The 19313-nt window shown below is 39.8% G+C and overlaps 1 protein-coding gene across 2 annotated transcripts in view; it reads left to right on the top strand.

Annotated features, from left to right (window-relative positions):
* TBC1D22A (TBC1 domain family member 22A) overlaps positions 1-18687 on the top strand; it is a 741029-nt gene extending 722342 nt beyond the window's left edge. For both annotated transcript variants that reach the window (XM_040412231.1, XM_040412223.1), the window contains one exon: positions 18124-18687. In XM_040412231.1, coding sequence (XP_040268165.1) covers positions 18124-18252 — 129 coding nt within the window. In that variant the 3' untranslated portion in view covers positions 18253-18687. The remainder of the gene's footprint in view (positions 1-18123) is intronic.
* Positions 18688-19313: the final 626 nt, after the last annotated feature.

Raw genomic sequence — 19313 nt, 5'->3', positions numbered from 1 at the left:
TCTGGGGTCGTTCCCACAGGGCATTTTGATGAATTTTTTAGCCAAGTGAATTCTAAAGGACAGAGAAAAGGCTCATCAGCTAATTCGTATTATAGTCTTGAGGGACTATGCCTTAACTCCATATGCCTTAGATTTGATGCAGAAGCATATAGAGGTGTGTATGTCAGGTTCATGTGAAATACGACCAACCGTGCCATGCTTAAAAGGGTTATGCCATGGCTGATGTAAAAAATGAAAATCAGACATAATTTCTACCAAAGCTAGAACCAGCCCTGTATCTCACATGGATCCAGAGATCTCCCCATTCATTACTCCAGTTGCTCTTTTCAGGCTGGCAGCTCAGAGGTGTGTCCCTTGTGTTGTGGCTATCTCCTTATCACAGCTCAGGGGGCATGTCCTGTCTTCTGTAGCTCTCTCCCTGTAACTGTCACTGGTTCTAACAGAACATATGGCTGGTGGCAGTTTAAGATTTAAACCTCAGATGGACAAGAATTAGGGAAAAGAACAAACAGCAGGTGGCGATATGCAGATACATTTTATTGAATAGCTCAGTGGCTACGCTACATTTTTATTTATATTCAATTACAAAAATATTCAGATCCAGGTGCCAGTTTGAAACGCGTTGAGCCGCATTTATATGTACATACAATAAAGACCTTTGAAGAGAAGCACCCGTGTGATTGGCTGCCTTCATCCGTTAAAACTCTACAAGCGATCCAGGCTGGGGGAATACTCGGTTTACAGGTGTATTATGCTTATCCTGGTAAACTGAACCCATGATACCACATTATTTTAAATATATTATTTTAATATATATATATTGGTATCCTTTTATACAGATTTTTAACCTATTACATACTGTACCATTCTATACAGTGTACGATATTGCAGAACACGGTCTCTTAGGCACTCGAGACGGTTTGCAGTGATCCTACCTATCTTTTAATCCTTTTTGCAGACTTTTTTGATTTTTTATATGTGTACAATCTTTTGTGCAGGTTTTATATGTACGTATATATATATGTGTCTTTACCACACACATTGATACCTCTATACACACCCCTACACCTTAAAATTTGCTCTTTTTACAAATACAAAGCCCAAATACCAACCATTAACGATCAACTGCTTTTGGCGCCCAAAAGGGTATATTTCAAATAGGCGAGACCTGGAGGGTATTTCTACCTACCAGTCCCCCTAATTTGGCTCACTACCGTACCCCACTAGTGACAGTGACCCAATCTGAGTGTGTGCCGTTTATAACCACCCTCTGTTTTTTTATCACTGAGCCAGTTACCTACCTACATACAGACATTTTCTCCCAGTCCAAGCATTCTCATTTTATATACTAATCTTTTATGTGGTGCAGTATCAAAATCTTTGGAGAAGTCTGGATATACGACATCCATTGATTCGCCGCGGTCCAGTCTAGAGCTTACCTCCTCATAGAAATTGATTAAATTAATTTGACATGACCGATCCCTCATGAAGCCATGCTGATATTGCGTTATTTGCTTATTTTCATTGAGGTACTCCAAGATAGCATCTATTAGAAAACCTTCAAACAGTTTCTCCACGACAGATGTTAAACTTACTGGCCTATAGTTTCCAGGTTATGTTTTTGGACCATTTTTGAATATTGGCACCACATTTGCTATGCGCCAATCCTGTGGAAACACTTCCTGTCAATATATAGCGTCCTTAAAGGGAACCTGTCACCTGGATTTTGGGTATAGAGCTGAGGACATTAGCTGCTAGATCGCCGCTAGCACATCCGCAATATCCATTCCCTATAGGTCTCTGTGCTTTTATTTTGTAAATAAGGCAAGTAAGAAGCCCAAGGAGCTGTTACTAATGTTTCCAGAGGCCAGCCACACCCACTGTGAAGGAGCCCAGCACCGCCCCGCATCCTCCGAATCTCCTCCTTGCTCCCCGACCTCACAAAGCTAGAGCGCCGTAATTTTGCAATTCGCAAGCTAGCGCATGCGCAGTGTTGGCATAGTGTTCCTTCCCTGTGCTGGCATCAGCCTCAGGGAACGAACTGTGCATGCGCTATCTCGCACATCGCGAGATTACGGCGCTTTAGCTTTGTGCCGTTGGGGAGCAAGGAGGAGATGCGGGGCGGTGCTGGGCTCCTTCACAGTGGGTGTGGGTGTGGCTGCATTCTGAGAGTCAGAGAATGCTGGACTTATCTCTGAAGCATGAAGGAGACAGGACTCATCTAAAGTTTGTTTACATATATGGCAGGAACATTTATTTTAGGTTTTTCTCTGAACTGATAGTTTGTTCAGAATTGATTTTAATATCATTATTAATGTATTAAAAAGTATTTTTAGAAAAGTGAGTGGATAAATAGGTTTAGAAAGTGATGACAGGTTTCCTTTAAATAACAGAAATAAGGGTCTGCCTATAAAATTACTTAATTCTCTTAGGACCCGGCGGTTTGTCTATTTTCATCTTTTTAAGATGCCGCTGTACTTCTTCCTGGGTCAGACAGGTCACTTTTAATGGGGAATTTACTTTTACATTCTGCATTTTATCTGCCAATTTATTTTCCTCAGTGAATACAGTGGAGAAAAAAATATTTAATAGCTTTGCTTTCTCCTCATCACTCTGTAAAAGGCCGACACCTCAGATTTATACTTTTTACCATTTATATAATTAAAGAACATTTTAGGGTTAGTTTTACTCTCTTTGGCAATAAATCTCTCTGTCTCTAGTTTGGCTGCTTTTATTTGTCTTTTACATATTCTATTTTTGATAGGATATGCCCCCATTGTCTGATAGGTGCAGGTCCTACCTCTGGTACCCACACCTACATTGAAAATGAAGCGTGGAGAGCTGAGGCTGGAGGACCCCAGATTTCCCAGGGTCCGTCCAATCGCTGCACCCATAGAAGAAAATGGGAGCAGACCGTGACCGCGCGGCCTTTGCACCCATTGATTTCTATGGGATAGACGGAAATTGACGAGCCAGCACTCGGCTATTTTCTTCGGCCCCATAGAAATTAATGGAGGGCGGTTGCGCATGCACAGTGAGCCCTCCGTTAATTTCCCCGCTCCGTTCTCATTGTAGGTGCGGGTCTCAGAGGTGGGACCCGCACCTATCAGACAATGGCGGCATATCCTAGCGATATGCCCCTATTGTCTGTGATGGGAATACCCATTTAAATGCTTTCTTTTTTGTCATTTATTGCTTTCTTTACAATTCTATTTATCCACATTGTTTTTTTTCTTGTTCCTTACACATTTATTCCCATAAGGTATGTACCTCTCCCAATTAGAGTTTAGGATGCCTTTAAAAATATCTAATTTTGTGGCTGTATTTTTAAGGACTTTATACCAGTTAGTTAGGCCCATGGCATCTCTTAGTTGGCTAACTTTTGCTTTTTTGAAGCAAGAGGGTTTTCTAGTGCTTGGAGCCCCCAATCCTAGGCAGATCAGGAATAAATCCAGTTAATGGTGAACAACTGCTATTCTTTCTTGAGAACAAATGGCTCCAACATCATTTGTTGGGGAGTAATCTGCACACCACCATACACAAAAGACGCCATCCAAACCTGCTGAATCTAGTTTGGCTGTGTTTGTTGTGTACGACTACTCCCTATGAGTTTATTATTGTGCTCCAGGAGAGGTGTACATCTATAAAGAACTATGTAGTGTAATGCCTCCTCTGGCAGCTGGAGGAATACAGATTTGTAACATGTTACACTTCAAACGTGTGAATGGAAAGGAAGCGATTTGGATCTTTTTATCAGAGAATTATGAGAAGAATTCCGGATGTTTTTATTAAATTATATAATAGGTTTACTTTCCTGCCCAAGACCATGGCTAACCCCTGCATCACCCTTAAAAATATAATAATATATACCATAATTAAATAAATGGTTGTTAACCACTAACTGTAGACATCCAGGGATATTAGTTATCAACCCATAACCAAAATGTATAGTGTATATCAATGCTCCTATTTTACCTTAGACCACAAGAGGTATTAGGTATCAACTGTTAAACCACTGTAGACCACTAGGGATATATTTTAGCAATACTATTAATCAACTAAAACAATCCCTGTAAAAGTGTATGATATAGTGTATGTAGAAAGTCGTCCCTATAATAGGGGATAAACCCGAATTAAAAATTTAAAATTGTAAACTTGTTGCACCTATGAATCTTGCTATCCTGTTGCATGTGCACTTGGCAGCTGAAGGCATCTGTGTTGGTCCCATGTTCATATGTGCCCGCGTTGCTGAGAAACATTATGTTTTAATATATGCAAATGAGTCTCTAGGAGCATGGGGGTGTTGCTGTTACTCCTAGAGGCTCTGCCCTCTCTGCAACTGGCACATCCTTTGATTGACAGGCAGCGTAAACATCATCATGCCTGTCCCGATCAATCAAAGTGTAGAGGGCACAGCAGTTGTGGAAAGAGCAGAGCCTATAGGTGTAATGGAAATGTTAAAAAAATATATATTGGAAAGCTGTTGTAGCCTTTAAATCTAAATGTGGTTTAAAAATCTCTTGTGATGAGAAATACAAAGTTGGTTTCCCTATATTCCTACGTTTCTTTCATATTATTACTATTCTATCCCAGAAAGATAATACAGTGCTTCTGATAAAAATCTACCCATAATCACATATATGAACTGTCCCTGCTATGTATACATTTGTATTCCGATACCTCAAGCTCACTAATGACATAGATAAGAGTCTCATTTAGCCACAATTATTCATTATTCTCTCATAACTGCATAGAGGAGAGATAAAACAATAGCCATTAAGTTGTACATGCAAACAAGGGAGATTCAGGTTAATTGGTCTAATACACTTTCCAATCACATCTGCACAAATTAGTTTGTGTCTTCACGTTTAGCAGTGTAATGAGTCATGATGGCAATCAAGTGAGAAGGATGTTTTAGTAATGAATAGGTTTCTGATGGTAAGCCATCAAAGGACACATTTCAGAGGATTTGGACTTGGAGTTGAAAAGTCTTAGTAACAGTTTTTTATGTTGATTCTTCTAATGTGATTTATTCTTCTTTGTCAAGATTTATATATGTTACGCAGCGGGGGATTTACATTTAAGGACATCGGCATTTGTGCTTCTCGTATCCTATTGTAGCTTAGCAACATAAATTGAGTATAAATTGCAATAGCTTCTATTAGATATGAGATGCTCACTGTAGGAGATTTATTTTTTTCCTATCATATCACCTGTTTTCTGTAGGCCATCTTAAGTGGGTGTTTTTCAGCATGTTTTCACAGATTTCATAACTTTTTTCTTTTGTATGTATAGCAAGACTTTGCTCTACTGATGCATAAAGGAATTAATATATTTTTAAAGAATAGATGATATTATATATGAATGAGCCAGTCCGTGGATAATGTGGTTTTACATCTTCTGACATCATTTTGTTGCATACAGCTTTGACACTAGAAATTTACTTTTTAGCTCATTTACATATATACATTCTTCAATATCTTAAATTGCTTTAAGATATTATAAACACTAAACTATCATCCCAATAAATAAAACAAATCTCAAAATTTCAGATTCAAGTGAATCCAAAGCTTTTGCAAATTGATTCAGGCAAACCACTCAAAATGGCAGATCATGTTTGTTATCGGAAACCATCCACTTGCAAATAGCCATCTATGGCACTGTCACTTGACATTACTAATGCTTTCTTTGCGTTAAAGATCTTGAAAGGTGTTGAATACCGTCCTAGTAGAGTGTCATGCACATCTTTACAAGGCAGTTGGGGCACTTTGTTTCAGGTTGACCAAAACTATTCTGATGATAAATTCTATAAGTCACTATTCTGTAAGGACAATTTTAAGGTTTAATGTACCTTTTTCCACGGACATTTTAGGAATCATGAACCTTCAACTAGTTCCTTTTCAAAGTATATTCCGAAATACAAAACTTGAAAGTGTGTAGTATAACGTAAAATTCCTCAGTATATAGTGATTAAATGGTCACTTACTTGTCACACAACATTGCATAAATCAATATGTCAATAGTACAAGTGACCACAAGAAACTTTATAATGTATTATCAGTGAAAAATTTCTAGTTCTCACTTTTATACCTGTTTTCCTTTGCCCCACCCACCCACTGCCTAATTTCTTTTCAATTTGAAAAATGCCTTAAACCCATCCAGGACGAGAGCAGCTCACAGAAAGATCATATAACACATGTTATACAAGTCTATAGAGAGGGGAGTTGCTGAGTGAGACACACACACAGACTAGCAGACTGCTGCAGCTACATGGGTTTAGCTAAACTTCCTAAGTGCTTTATTCACAACCATACAGGTCAGTACATCTCTGTAATGTCCTTCATGATCCCGGGGCTGCTTCTCAGTGGGAAAGAGAAGGTTAGGAAACAGGCTGGCCTCTACTTTCTGTGTGCAGTGAATGGGAACTAGTCTCCATCCACCATCTCTGGGAGAACTTTAAACTAGACATTTAGCATGCACAGAGGAAAACTGATATAAAAATTAGATACAAGTAATATACTGGCCCAAAATAGTGTTATTTATGTACAAACACTGTACAAACTTATTAATGCAGAGGTTTTTTTTAAAGTGAGGTACGCTTTAAATCTTTTCAGTAGTTTGCTGATGTTTATGGCTCATTTTCTGGTGTTACAACCTGCATAGTTCAGCTTCAGCTTGCTGGTCAAGCATGCTCAGTTCCAGAATTAAGGGTTATAGGAGGCTGTAACTGGGAACTAATATGAGAGGTTCAGTGTTTAGGAGCACAGTATGAAATATTGTAAGGGAATACAGCGGAAGAACAGCCTGGAATACATGTCATCAATGCAACATGGCAGTTGTATTCTGCTACGCACAGGAGCTGCTGCAAAAGACAATCCACTATTACTGCACTGACAAGAGGGCAGCAGTGTGACTAGAAAATGTAATCCTGCAGGTTTTGGATGTAGCATTATTGTTCTATTACAGTGTTTAATGACCCTGCAAACTTCTTTCGAGTTTCATTTCTAAATGATGGACTAACCCTTTAAGTGTTGAGTAAGTGCTCATAGACATCTTACAAGAAAGTTCAACTGTAAAATATCTTCAATGTCTTCAAACTCACCATGTGTAAACATGGCTGGAAGTACATACTGGTTTAAATTTGACAAGGGTGAAACGCATGTGCCATTGCCTATCAGCAAATAAAAGTATCCTCTAGAAGAGGGATGCTCAAAAGTCCTGCCGTTCCAAAGTAAACGATCTGTGATCTGTTGTCTGTGGGTAGCTTAAGACAATTGGAGGCACTATAGTCTCTAAAGTAGCAACAGTGGAATAAAGAATAAGCCAAGAGTACTTTCTTTGGGGGAGAGTTATCAAAGACTGGTGGTTTATGCTGGTCTTGGATATCTTCTTCATTGCTGGAGTATGCGCCTATTTTATGACGTCATATATTAAGCACATCATCCGAAGCTGCTGTAGATTTCTGTCTTCATTTGGGCCTGAAAGCAGGAGCAAAATAAGATAAATGTGTCGAGCCAGCTGGCACTGCCCACACCCCACAGAAACGCCATTTGTGACCCTTGTGTTTATGACGCTTTTATGCCACAAAATTTGCGCTGGGCGATGATAAATCTACCTCTTTGTATTGTAGTAACAGTCAACCAGCCGTAAGACTATAGCTGGAATAATCCTTTTATTTCTTATAGATAATACATTTCAGGTTCTTGGACCCCCTATAATAATGCTTTAAATAAAACAATAATGTGCCAAGCCAACTTCTCGTGGGTGCGGCTAGTAAGATCCCTATAAAAACGTGTATTAGAAGAATACATGCATAAGTGATTGACTTTGTTAAAAAAAAAAAAATAATGTTTTAAAATAAAAGATTTCTAAATGTGCCATTAATTAAGTAACAGATGGATTTTTATACAATAAACTAAATAAAGAGTCACAAGATATAGGCTCAAAAAATTCACTATGTAAAAGCAAACAATAAAATACAAATTAGTACTAATTGGTTCATACCATCTTAATAGTAGCTAGTAAATGGCATCATGAATGGGGCCTGTGTGGTTGTTCGTCAGCTTGTCCTGATTGTTACGAGTACTTTGATACATTCATTGATGGTGATCAGGATGGTACCCATTCATTATGTCCTGCTAATTATATGACTGCAGTATTAAACTGATGGCTACCATGATCAGAATGTAATACATCTATTCTAATACTTGTAAGAGGGTTTTATGGAAAGGTAGCACCCTAGTTTGCATTTGGAGGACATTGAAAATTGAGTTTTACATTTTAGGGGAAATTTGTGTTTTTATATGCAGTATGGAAGAACAATATGCTAAGTACAGTATATTTTGGGTATGATGGACATAGGTCAAGCATCATTTAATATGTAGTATTTATGCAAAATATTAAACTAATTACTGTTTGTGATGTTTTGTTGGCATACTAAATGTGAAACCAGTGTAATTTTCAATGTCTACATGTGATTAGCCATAATAATGTAGGCCAGTATATTATACATAGTCTCTATATTCTAAGATTTTGTACCAACTTCATTCCTGCATCATTATCAGTCACCGCTGGAGGTTTTCAATTCCTGCATCACTTGTTTCACATCCAAAGTTGCTTCCAAACTCCTGCTGTTAATAAAGACGTAAGGCTGACATAAGTGGCATGGCTGTTAACAGTTTATAGAAAATAGAATCACGGACAGTGTATAACAGTTTTTGTTTTTCTCGCAAAAGTATATTTTTGCTTCATTTACAGACATTTTAGTTTATTTTCCTATCGCGTTCTCTCCGCATAGATGATGATGGGACAGTACTAAGATCCTAGGACTGGCCACTTTTTGTACTGCAGCGAGTGCTTGTCCACAGCAAACCTTAACAGATTAAGATGTTACATAAATGCTGTTTAAATATCTAATTTGGAAAAGATAAAATGGTACAGATTGGCTTTAGCTGCAATATTCAAGGCAAACCTGAAAAGATGCCGGGGCCCACTTGACTTAATCAAGGTACACATGCTTCCCAAGTGGCCACATACACTCAGTGCCTGCCCTAATAAATAACATGCTGGACAGAAGACCTTTTAAGATGAGCCTTAGCTAGGCTTTCCTTCACCCAGGACAATAGTTCAGTTCTCTGCCCTCAACCTGTATTTAAAAACCCTGGTGGCACCACATTGGCTTCATGGCATCCACATGGCAACCAGCACCCAGGACACCTGCCCCAGTTCACTTCTCCAACTATACATCATTTTTTGATACTTGGGAGATGCTGTCTTCGGTACAGCCCCTTGCTAGTTAGTATGTAGTAACTGTTCTGAGCACATTTCCTTCTTACATTTGTTAGGACTTTTCAGTTCCATTTATCATGGACTTATAAATATACTTCTTATTCTGGAAGTTACTGCTATAATATTGCTAAAACAGGTCCAAAAAATGTAATTTGCCATTTTATTTTTTATGATCCTTGAAAAATGGGTTTGTCAGAAAAATATAATTTATCTTTCAGAATGCATCATACTGTTATAGGGGTATTCTGGTTTTAGCAAATACAGGTGATTCTTGGTATAGTGAAAATCTTCCAATATGCTTTTAAGATCTCTGCTTGCAGTCGCAGTCATTCATTCAATGAGAACCTTCCAGTGGATAAGTGTCTGCCCCGGTCCTGTGATAAACACAGGTACAGGACTCTTTACAGTTACTGTGAAGTTATCCGAGCTCTGTCTTGTAAGAAGCCAAGTACTGATGTACCTCTAAAGCTAGATGCCTATAAAGATGTATACAGTAGCTGTTAGATGAATGATTGTTTTCCCAACAGCTATTCCTTCCGACTCCTCATCCATATGCATGCTTGTCAAAGCATGCATTTTCAATGGGTAGAGGGGCATAAATCCTTTCGAGACTCATCTAGTGGTTGCTTAACACTTCTGTCATCAAAGAACTGGAACTGTGGAAATTCAACATGACTGATCTTAATTTCCTCCAAAATCTGCCTTTGGGGGAGAGTCTTGTGACCTTTATACACTTTAGATGCTGCTGAAAAAGTAATGTTTGGCTCATATTTACCTAATGTGTGTGGGGACCTTAAGTTGTATTGAGTCTCCAACTGTATCTCTGTATGTCTGAGATCTCATATGTGATTGTTGCTTCTGTGATATCACTCAGTGCCTCCATACACGCTGCACACTGACTTTATTCTAGGGCAGAAAAGAGAAAGTACTAAAAAGAGAAAGAATATGAATGCCTTGACATTTTGCTTCTTACATGCACATATTTATGTCTAGAAATTAGTTTCCCAGTTATTTATAGATTTGGGGGGCATTTATCGATTGCACATTTTTTTTCTACCACTATTAAAGCTGCCTTTGGTTTCTCGTTTATCAGAAGGCGTACAGGTTTTATAATTTTGGTGCACATATAATGTGGTTTCACCATTTTAAGTGATTGTATGCTAGGGGGGTTACTTGGCATACTTTACAACTGGCTGCGACATTTACTACTGTCGCACATCATCATCTTAAAAGTAATCTATTTTCAGAAACAGACCAACTTCTCACTCCACTTCTGAAAGTGGCGTGGGGAGCCAAAATTTGCAAACTTTTGTGCAAACTGTCGCATGTGCAACAATTTAATGCTACTAAACTGGCATAACAGTTTTCATAAATGTCTCCCTTGCTATTTAATTGCTATCAGATTTTTGACCATACATGACCTGACAGAGTCATATATCAGCATCAAGCCAAGATGTACTTGCTGGAACAGTATGAGACGGTGTAGTTATTAATTAACTGATAGTTCTAAAGTGTCACTTGACTAAATGAAGAAACTTGTGTCAACAAAAGGCATACAATTATTGTGTACTGGAAGAAAAAGGCAGAATGGAATATGACAGATTTACTATGCAGTTGTCAGAGTTATAAGAAAATAAACTCTGATATAGAATTAAATTGCATCAGAAGATGCACATTGCCATTTGTTGTCTTTATATAGTACTGAAATATTTTAACATTTATTTTGTGTTACGGACAATGGAACTACTGTGGAACCATTGTGCCAACTAACTGGTTTGGCTTTGGGCTATTCCTGAGGGCATTATCCTGACTGTTCCCTGGTTTTCCCCCATTAACCCCTAAACAAGGATCTAGTCATCACTGCAAGGGAGCCACCAGGCCACTACTTCTTGGAATAGTGCTGGCGTAGTTGGCAGCTGGCCTACGGAGGGCAGAGACACCAGTGCAAAGGATCAGGCAAAGCACATAGACCGAACCAGGCTGTGTAACTATAGTGAGAAGAAAAAGGCACAGACCGCTGTATAGGGTGACGCCTGAGTATTAGGGGAGAGTGGTAAACACAATTTGCAGCTCACATTATGTTGTGATAAGCCAGAACAACTGTAATAGGTGTTGAAACAGTGTGCAGGTTGTAGATGGACATGCTTGGTCATGAAGTTCAATGTCAAGGCAATAATGGGTATTGGCGTTCTGACACATGGAGTGGTGAAGGGAAAAGGATTCTTAACCAGTGCTTTCCAAATAATGCTCCTTTTAATCAGGTAAAGCAAGTAACACGATAAAGAGTCCATAAGATGCATTTCAATGGCCTGTCCCTTTTTCAGATACTGTCCAGGTCCCTGAAACGCGTAATTTGGACTCCTTATCATGTTACTTGGTTTACCTGAATAAAAGAAGCATTATTTGGAAAGCACTGGTCCGGGATCTTTTTTCCCTTCACCCCTCCAAGAACCAAGCTGAGGTCAGGCAAACAAAGTATTTGCAAATCCAAGGACAGTTCAGGGTCAGGGCAGACAAAACTACCGTATTTTTCACTTTATAAGACGCACCCGATGATAAAACGCACCCCAGATTTTAGAGTACAAAAATAAGAAAAAAGTTTTTTCATCAGACCTCATATCAGCCCACTCAGAGCCTTATAAAACCTCAGATTAGCCCATCAGTACCCCCAATCAGACCTCAGTTTAGCCCATCAGTACCCCCAATCAGACCTCAGTTTAGCCCATCAGTACCCCCAATCAGACCTCAGATTAGCCCATCAGTACCCCCAATCAGACCTCAGATTAGCCCATCAGTACCCCCAATCAGACCTCAGATTAGCCCATCAGTACCCCCAATCAGACCTCAGATTAGCCCATCAGTACCCCCAATCAGACCTCAGATTAGCCCATCAGTACCCCCAATCAGACCTCAGATTAGCCCATCAGTACCCCCAATTAGACCTCAGATTAGCCCATCAGTACCCCCAATCAGACCTCAGATTAGCCCATCAGTACCCCCAGACCTCAGATTAGCCCATCAGTACCCCCAGACCTCAGATTAGCCCATCAGCACCCCCAGACCTCAGATTAGCCCATCAGCACCCCCAGACCTCAGATTAGCCCATCAGCACCCCCAGACCTCAGATTAGCCCATCAGTACCCCCAGACCTCAGATTAGCCCATCAGTACCCCCAGACCTCAGAATAGCCCATCAGTACCCCTAGACCTCAGAATAGCCCATTACACCTCAAATCAGACTAAAATAAAAAATCATCTTACCTGTCCTGCTCCGCGGCTCCTCTTCAGCTGTCGCGCTCCCATCTTCCTGGCCTGCGCTGCACTGTCACATGACTGCGTGCAGCGTCAGGTCATAGTGTGCGCACTACGTCCTGAATCTGTACGGGGTCAGGACAGTGCAGCGCAGACCAGAAAGATGGGAGAGCGACAGCTGAAGAGGAGCCGTGGCGCAGACCAGGGAGGGTAAATATTACCTGCGCTTGCGGCACTTCGCTCCCCGCTCCTAATACATACTAGTGAGCGCTTCCATAATGGAAGCGCTCGCTAGTATTCGTTTTATAAGACGCACTGACATTTCCCCCCCACTTTTGGGGGATAAAAGTGCATCTTATAAAGCGAAAAATACGGTAGGTCAAAATACAGGCCTATCAACAGGTCAAGGTCACAGGCATCTGTAAATAGATTTGTACCTATGAAACTGGCTGATTTGTTGCATGTGCGCTTGGCAGTTGAAGGCATCTATGTCAGTCCCATCACATTGGTGATGAAAATGGGGGCATTGCCATTACACCTAGAGGTTCTGCTCTCTTGAGAGTGACAGGGCCAGGCAGTAAAAACATCATCATGCCTAGCCCTGACTTCTAAAGTATCACAATGCGCCTGTGCTGGACACTGAAGTATGTGGTTCAGCGAGAGATTTTAGGTAAGTGCACATGCAACAGGTCAGTCAGTTTCATAGGTACAAATCTGCTGACAGATGCCTGTTATATCAGACACACAGACAGGGTACAGAGACAGAGTATAGCTCTAGTACATGCTCCAGAAGGCAGAGTGACCTGGCAGATCTGTTGAGACCTATTGCACAGAGACACATATTTAAACATATATAGCAGGGCTGGTTATATCCCAAGGACCCCTTTTCTGCAAAAGAAAGCCCAAAGAGAAGCCCAAATTCGAGGCATATACAGGGTTACAGATACTATTCTTATTGGTAGCAGAAAATGTTACTTCTCAAAACAATCCAGACATTTCAGACACTCACAGTAGCCTAGCAAAGTAGTTCAGGCAAAGAGAGAACAGGTACACAAAATCCAGCCGATGCTCAGACATAGTTTTTTCAGTAGTCAGTTCAGACAAAGCAGAATCAGGTACAGAAGTTGTCAAAACATCCAGGGGGCAGAAACGAAGTCCAGATACCGCAGGAGTAGCTCCTGATTCCGTGGCCTGTGCATGACTGGTTTGACTTTGGACTATTCCTGAGGGTGTTGTCCTGGCAGTCCCCTGGTTTTCAGCCTTTAACCCCTATTTAGGTTTGGTCTTTGCTTCAGGAGAGCCAACATGCTGCTACCTCTTGGAGTAGTCCCGGGTTAGTTGGGAGCTAACCTATGGAGGTTCAGAGACACTAGTGCAAACCACCAGAGGAACAGACAAAGCAAACAGACAGAACCAAGATGAGGTCTGGCAGACAGAGTACTTGCAAATCCAAGGACAGTGCAGGGCCAGTGCAAATGAAACTTGGTCAGAATATAGGCAAAAAGATCAAGGTCACATGTAGGGATGAGCGAATCGACTCTGGCTGAAACATTCGAAGTCGATTCTCATAAAACTTCGTTCCAATACTGTACGGAGCAGGAGCTCCATACAGTATTAGAATGTATAGGCTCTGATGAGCCAAAGTTATTGCTTTGCGAAGTCTCGCGAGACTTCGGGTGATAACTTCATAAATTAATTTGTACTGTAAAAAACCATCTCCCGAGTGGTACCTTGGAACCGAACCAGAGTTCAGGAAATGTTTTTTTACAGTACAAATTAATTTATGAAGTTATTGTCTGAAGTCTCGCAAGACTTCGCAGAGCAATAACTTTGGCTCATCGGAGCCAATACATTCTAATACTGTACGGAGCTCCTCCTCTGTACAGTACTGGAACAAAGTTTTATGTGAATCGACTTTGGATGTTTCATTCAAAGTCGATTCACTCATCCCTAGTCACAGGCACAGGGTAGGTTAGATGACAGACAGCCTTGGTACAGAGATATACAAACAGATTATAGCTCTAGTATATGCTCCAGCAGGCAGTGTGACCTGGCAGATCTATTGAGACCTATTGCACATCCAAGAGGTGGTACACATAGTCAAGCATATATAACAGGGCTAATCAGCACCACACAGTCTAGCACCTGTACACAGAGCAAAAAGGGAGTTAACCCCTACAGTGCCTCAGAGTCCTGTGAGGTTCAATGAATAAACCCTAATTCACACACAGAAAGGCAAAGTGTAATGTTCAGTAATGCAATACAGAATACTTAACATGTCACTGAACTTTTAAAAATCTTTTGATAAATCTTAGTGATATATAAAAGGTTTTGATCAGTGGGGGGTCTGAGTGCTGAGACACCCTACTGATCGCTAGAATGAGGAGGGCGAGAATCACGTAGCCTGCTCTCTCTGCTCGCTGCTGGAGAGGGAATAGAGATAGGCCCATAGCCTTTCTATTGTGCATGCCTCCTGCAGCAAGGAGAGAGAATGCAGTATGCGGGACTTCCCTCTACTCTTTCATATGATTGATGGGGGTCTCAGAGCTCAGACCCACGACGGATCAAAACATTTGATGCGTCAATAGGACATATCAAAAGTTTTTTAAAAGTTCAATGACGCTCAAAATATTGTGTCCATCGAGATCAGCCGGTTATACTCACCCAGCAGACATTAGATCATTAGAATTGTAGCAAAGATCAGCACATTTGAATATTTGCCTTAAAGTGAATCTGTCAGGAGCTTCATGTTGGCTGAACTACAGGAAGCATGAAATCCCGACAGACTCCCTGGTTACAACTACAACTTAAAAGTTCTGCTTGACAAGCTGGAAATGCCAGCTCAGCTAATCGGTGGATCAGTGGTTGAGGTGGGTCAATGCTAAATTTAGTATTCACTTATTTAGTTTTTTTTATACCATGGGGAGCTTTTTTTAAAAAGCTGGACAACCTATTTAATGTGCTACTTTTCTAATTTGCATTAATGAATACCAGACATTCTGCCCAGTGCATAAGGTCCTGACAGGAAAAGGATGGAAAATAATATATAGCATAGTTTCTGTGCCTCACAAAGTGAGCCAAATTCTCCCATTTAACATGGTATTTGTAATGCTATCATGTGATGCAAGGGATTTATAGTTTGAAGTGAAGCATCTTTGTATTTTTAAGGCTAAAGCAGTGTATATGAGATACAGTATAATATGTAGGAGACATCATGATGTGGATCATTGATCCAAGTACTAAGAAGCCTTTTTAGTAGTATTGTTTCTGAAATCACAAGTGAGCTATGCGTGGACCAGGCTAACATATCAATCTGATTGTTGCTTTAGAAAGGTTAGTAGGTCCTGCCAAAGAGATTTCTTTGTCTTTTGTCCTGCCGATAATTGAGGTGATCATAAAAGCAGACCTAAATGTACTTAGCAGATTTTATTTTCAGGATCCTGCCTTACTATCTTCAAAGGTCAAACAAATAGAATTTTCATCTCTTTAACATTTTATAAGACCGAGGTCTTGACAGTTTCATTCACCCTTTATCTACTGAACTTGGATCCCTAAATTAGATTTTGAAATTGAGTGTGTAGCTTAGTCAGTAAGTTACCATAATGCCGGAGCACTGCATTCAACCCTAGAACTATAGAGGTCATAGTAATATAAAGTGAAATGGATTGAAAACGAAACTCTGAAAAAAGAGAAAAGTTATTTCTTATCTGGTTTTAGCAAAGTGGGCATAGATTTTAGAAATCATTCAATAGTAGACTGAAATTATAGTGAGACTGGAAACTATAAAAGCATACAATATAGTTCACCTAATCTCTGCTAGCGTAGGGAAATGACACATTTCAGTGGGAACAATGCATTTTTAATAAAAATCTTGTAAATTTGAATTCCACTTAATGTGAAGTCCCAGAATTGGATCTCTTGAAGGAATAATTTAGGAGACTACATAATAATATCCAGTGCTTGTCCAGCAAATCTTTCAGCAGACATAGGCTGTTGTAGAAAAACTGCTAGATTTGGTGTAACATGCAGGTGTACCATAGCCTGTATGTCATCACGTGTGTGTATGCTTACTCTGTTTGTGTCCCCTGGGATCTTGTTGCCTTTCTATTTGCTATAGTCATGCAGATATATGTAGAAAAAAAATACTACATATGTCAGTTTAAACATTGTCTAATCTGTTTATGTATTTTGCATGACCACAAGCTGTAGTGTTGATCTTAGAAATTATTTTTACTTTTACATTCATGCAATTTTATGCATTAACTTGGTTTTCCTTATATTACAAGGGTTCCTCAGGTCAGAAAAAGTATCTTAAAGGCTACGGACACCTTATGGGCAATTTTTTTTATGATGGCATTTTACTCATTTATTCATTTAGCTGGGGAAAAAAATTTCAGCTGGTCTTTATTACAGATTTTCAGCAGTTTTTCCTCATACATTCGGTTAAAAAGCAGTCTTTTTGCACACTATCCCTCTGAATTCCCTCAATTGACAGCTCATGTGAAGCCTGATCTCCCAACCTCATAAACACTCATAGCTAAGCTTACCAAAATAATAAGGATATGGCTTAAATTAGTGTTTATGAGGTCAGGAGATCAGAGATGAGGCTTTACATGAGCCATCAGCTGAGGGAACTCAGGAGGGATAGTCTGAAAATGCCATAAACTGGTTTTAAACTACATGTATCACAAAAACTGAAAGAAAATGTTTTAATAAAGGCCAATTGAAGAAATATTAGCCCAAAATGAGGCTGGCTGACTGGTTCATTTCAATATCTAAGCCCCCATCTCATTACAACTCATTCATGAACTGAGAAGGGGACTGACTTACCTATTGAAATGAGCCAGTCAGTAAGCCTGCTTCACACACCGTACAGGTCCCGTGCTGTGACAGGAAATGGTATCTGCACAAGCCAGAAGTAAAGCTTTTGTATCGGGTCTGACTAGATACCTAGGCACCTTTTGTTAATTGAAGAGCATGAGTAAAGTTTTATATCTTGTTATTTAAAAACATTTACAGATATTTTTTTAAGCTTGCCAAACCGCTTAAAGGGAATGTCCACTTCTTTTATATTCATAGTCCTCAGAATAGGCTACCAATATCTGGGAGTCCGACACCCTGCACCCCCTACTAATCAGCTGTTCTGTAGTAGCTGTGGCACCAGATTTATACAGCTCTGTCCATTGTGTTATGGATGGAGCTGGTTACTGAATACCGACCCCCACGGTAGTGAATGGGAGCAGTGCTGCAGTAACCAACGTGTGGTGCCAAAGCTACTGCAGAACAGCTGATTAACGGGGGTGTGGGGTGTTGAACCCTTGCAGATCAGATATTGAGGGCCTGTCCTGAGGATGGGTTAGCAATATAAAAGTACCAGAAAACCCCAAATTTTTTATATGTGATATTTTTTAGGTTTAGGTAGATATTTATATGTTGGTATTAGTACAGGGTTTGCAGCGAATAATATCGGATCTCTTCTGCTGTTTATCTAATGTAAGAAATTTGGTACGAATACTGTATGTGTGAATTACCCTGGCTTTATAGATGCATTTCTTTAAAGATCTTCCTTTTTTATATTTTGCAGGGTTTGTTGATACTTTTGCAGAATCTGCCAACAGTCCACTGGGGGAATGAAGATATCAGCGTCCTCTTAGCTGAAGCCTACAGACTAAAATTTGCATTTGCAGATGCTCCAAATCACTACAAGAAATAACAACATATTTCATTCATCATGTGCAACGTTTGAGCGATGCCCCCTCCTTATTAATGATTTATATGAATATCTATAAATATTATAAATACTTTTTTTGTCCATTTTTATCACAGTGCTAAAATTTACTGGAAGCAACATAAAACCATTACTCAATAGGTGTAGGTGTCAATTCTTCTGTAGGTTATTCTAAGACATGAACATGCCATATACCAAAGAAGCATATTTTTAATTGTATTTACAAAGTAGCAGTAGGAATAATGATGTCATCCCGCCTGTGATTCAAATCATCATGACATGTGATTGTTTTGATAGGTGTGTCAAGATTGAATTAGACCTGCACAGCTTCAAATCTTTGTATTTCTGAAAATAACTATTTGGAACATGTGAAATGTACAGTACAGTAAACATTAAAATTCTTATAATATATTAACCACATCATTGCTTGAACCTTTATTTATACTTTTAAGTTGCCTTATTATTTATGGTGACTAAATAAACCTGATGACTAATATCAGGAATATCACAGTACAAAGAAGCTGGATGGCAATCAAATGGTTAAAAAGAAATAAACACCTTGCTGATTCCCTGCAATTGCCATTCTGAAACTGCCCAGGTCCTTGCTGTGCTCCACTTTATTGATGTCTCGATACAGCTGGAAATGAATCCAGCCAATCACTGGCTACAACAATGACCCACCTCAGACAGTGATTGGCTGAATGGCATTCACGGCTATTTCCTGCTGCGTCGAGATACAACAGGAAGTGGAGAACAACAGGGATCTGGACAGTGGCGGGATATCAGCACAGTGAGTATGTTTGTTTCAGGTTTACTTAACCATTTGATGGCCATCCAACAGCTTTTTTTGTCACCAAGCCATTGCCACTCTGAAACTGCCCAGGCCCCTCCTGTGTTCCACTTTTTATTGATGTCTTTATACAGCTGGAAATGCATTCAGCCATTCACTGACTGCAACGATGACCCACCTCAGACAATGATTGGCTGAGTGGCGTTCATAGCCATTTCCTGCTGAGTTGAGATACAACAGGAAGTGGAGAGCAACG

The sequence above is a fragment of the Bufo bufo genome, chromosome 1, assembly GCF_905171765.1.
Source record: "Bufo bufo chromosome 1, aBufBuf1.1, whole genome shotgun sequence".
Lineage (NCBI taxonomy): Eukaryota > Metazoa > Chordata > Amphibia > Anura > Bufonidae > Bufo > Bufo bufo.
This window is presented reverse-complemented; position numbering and strand designations above follow the sequence as displayed.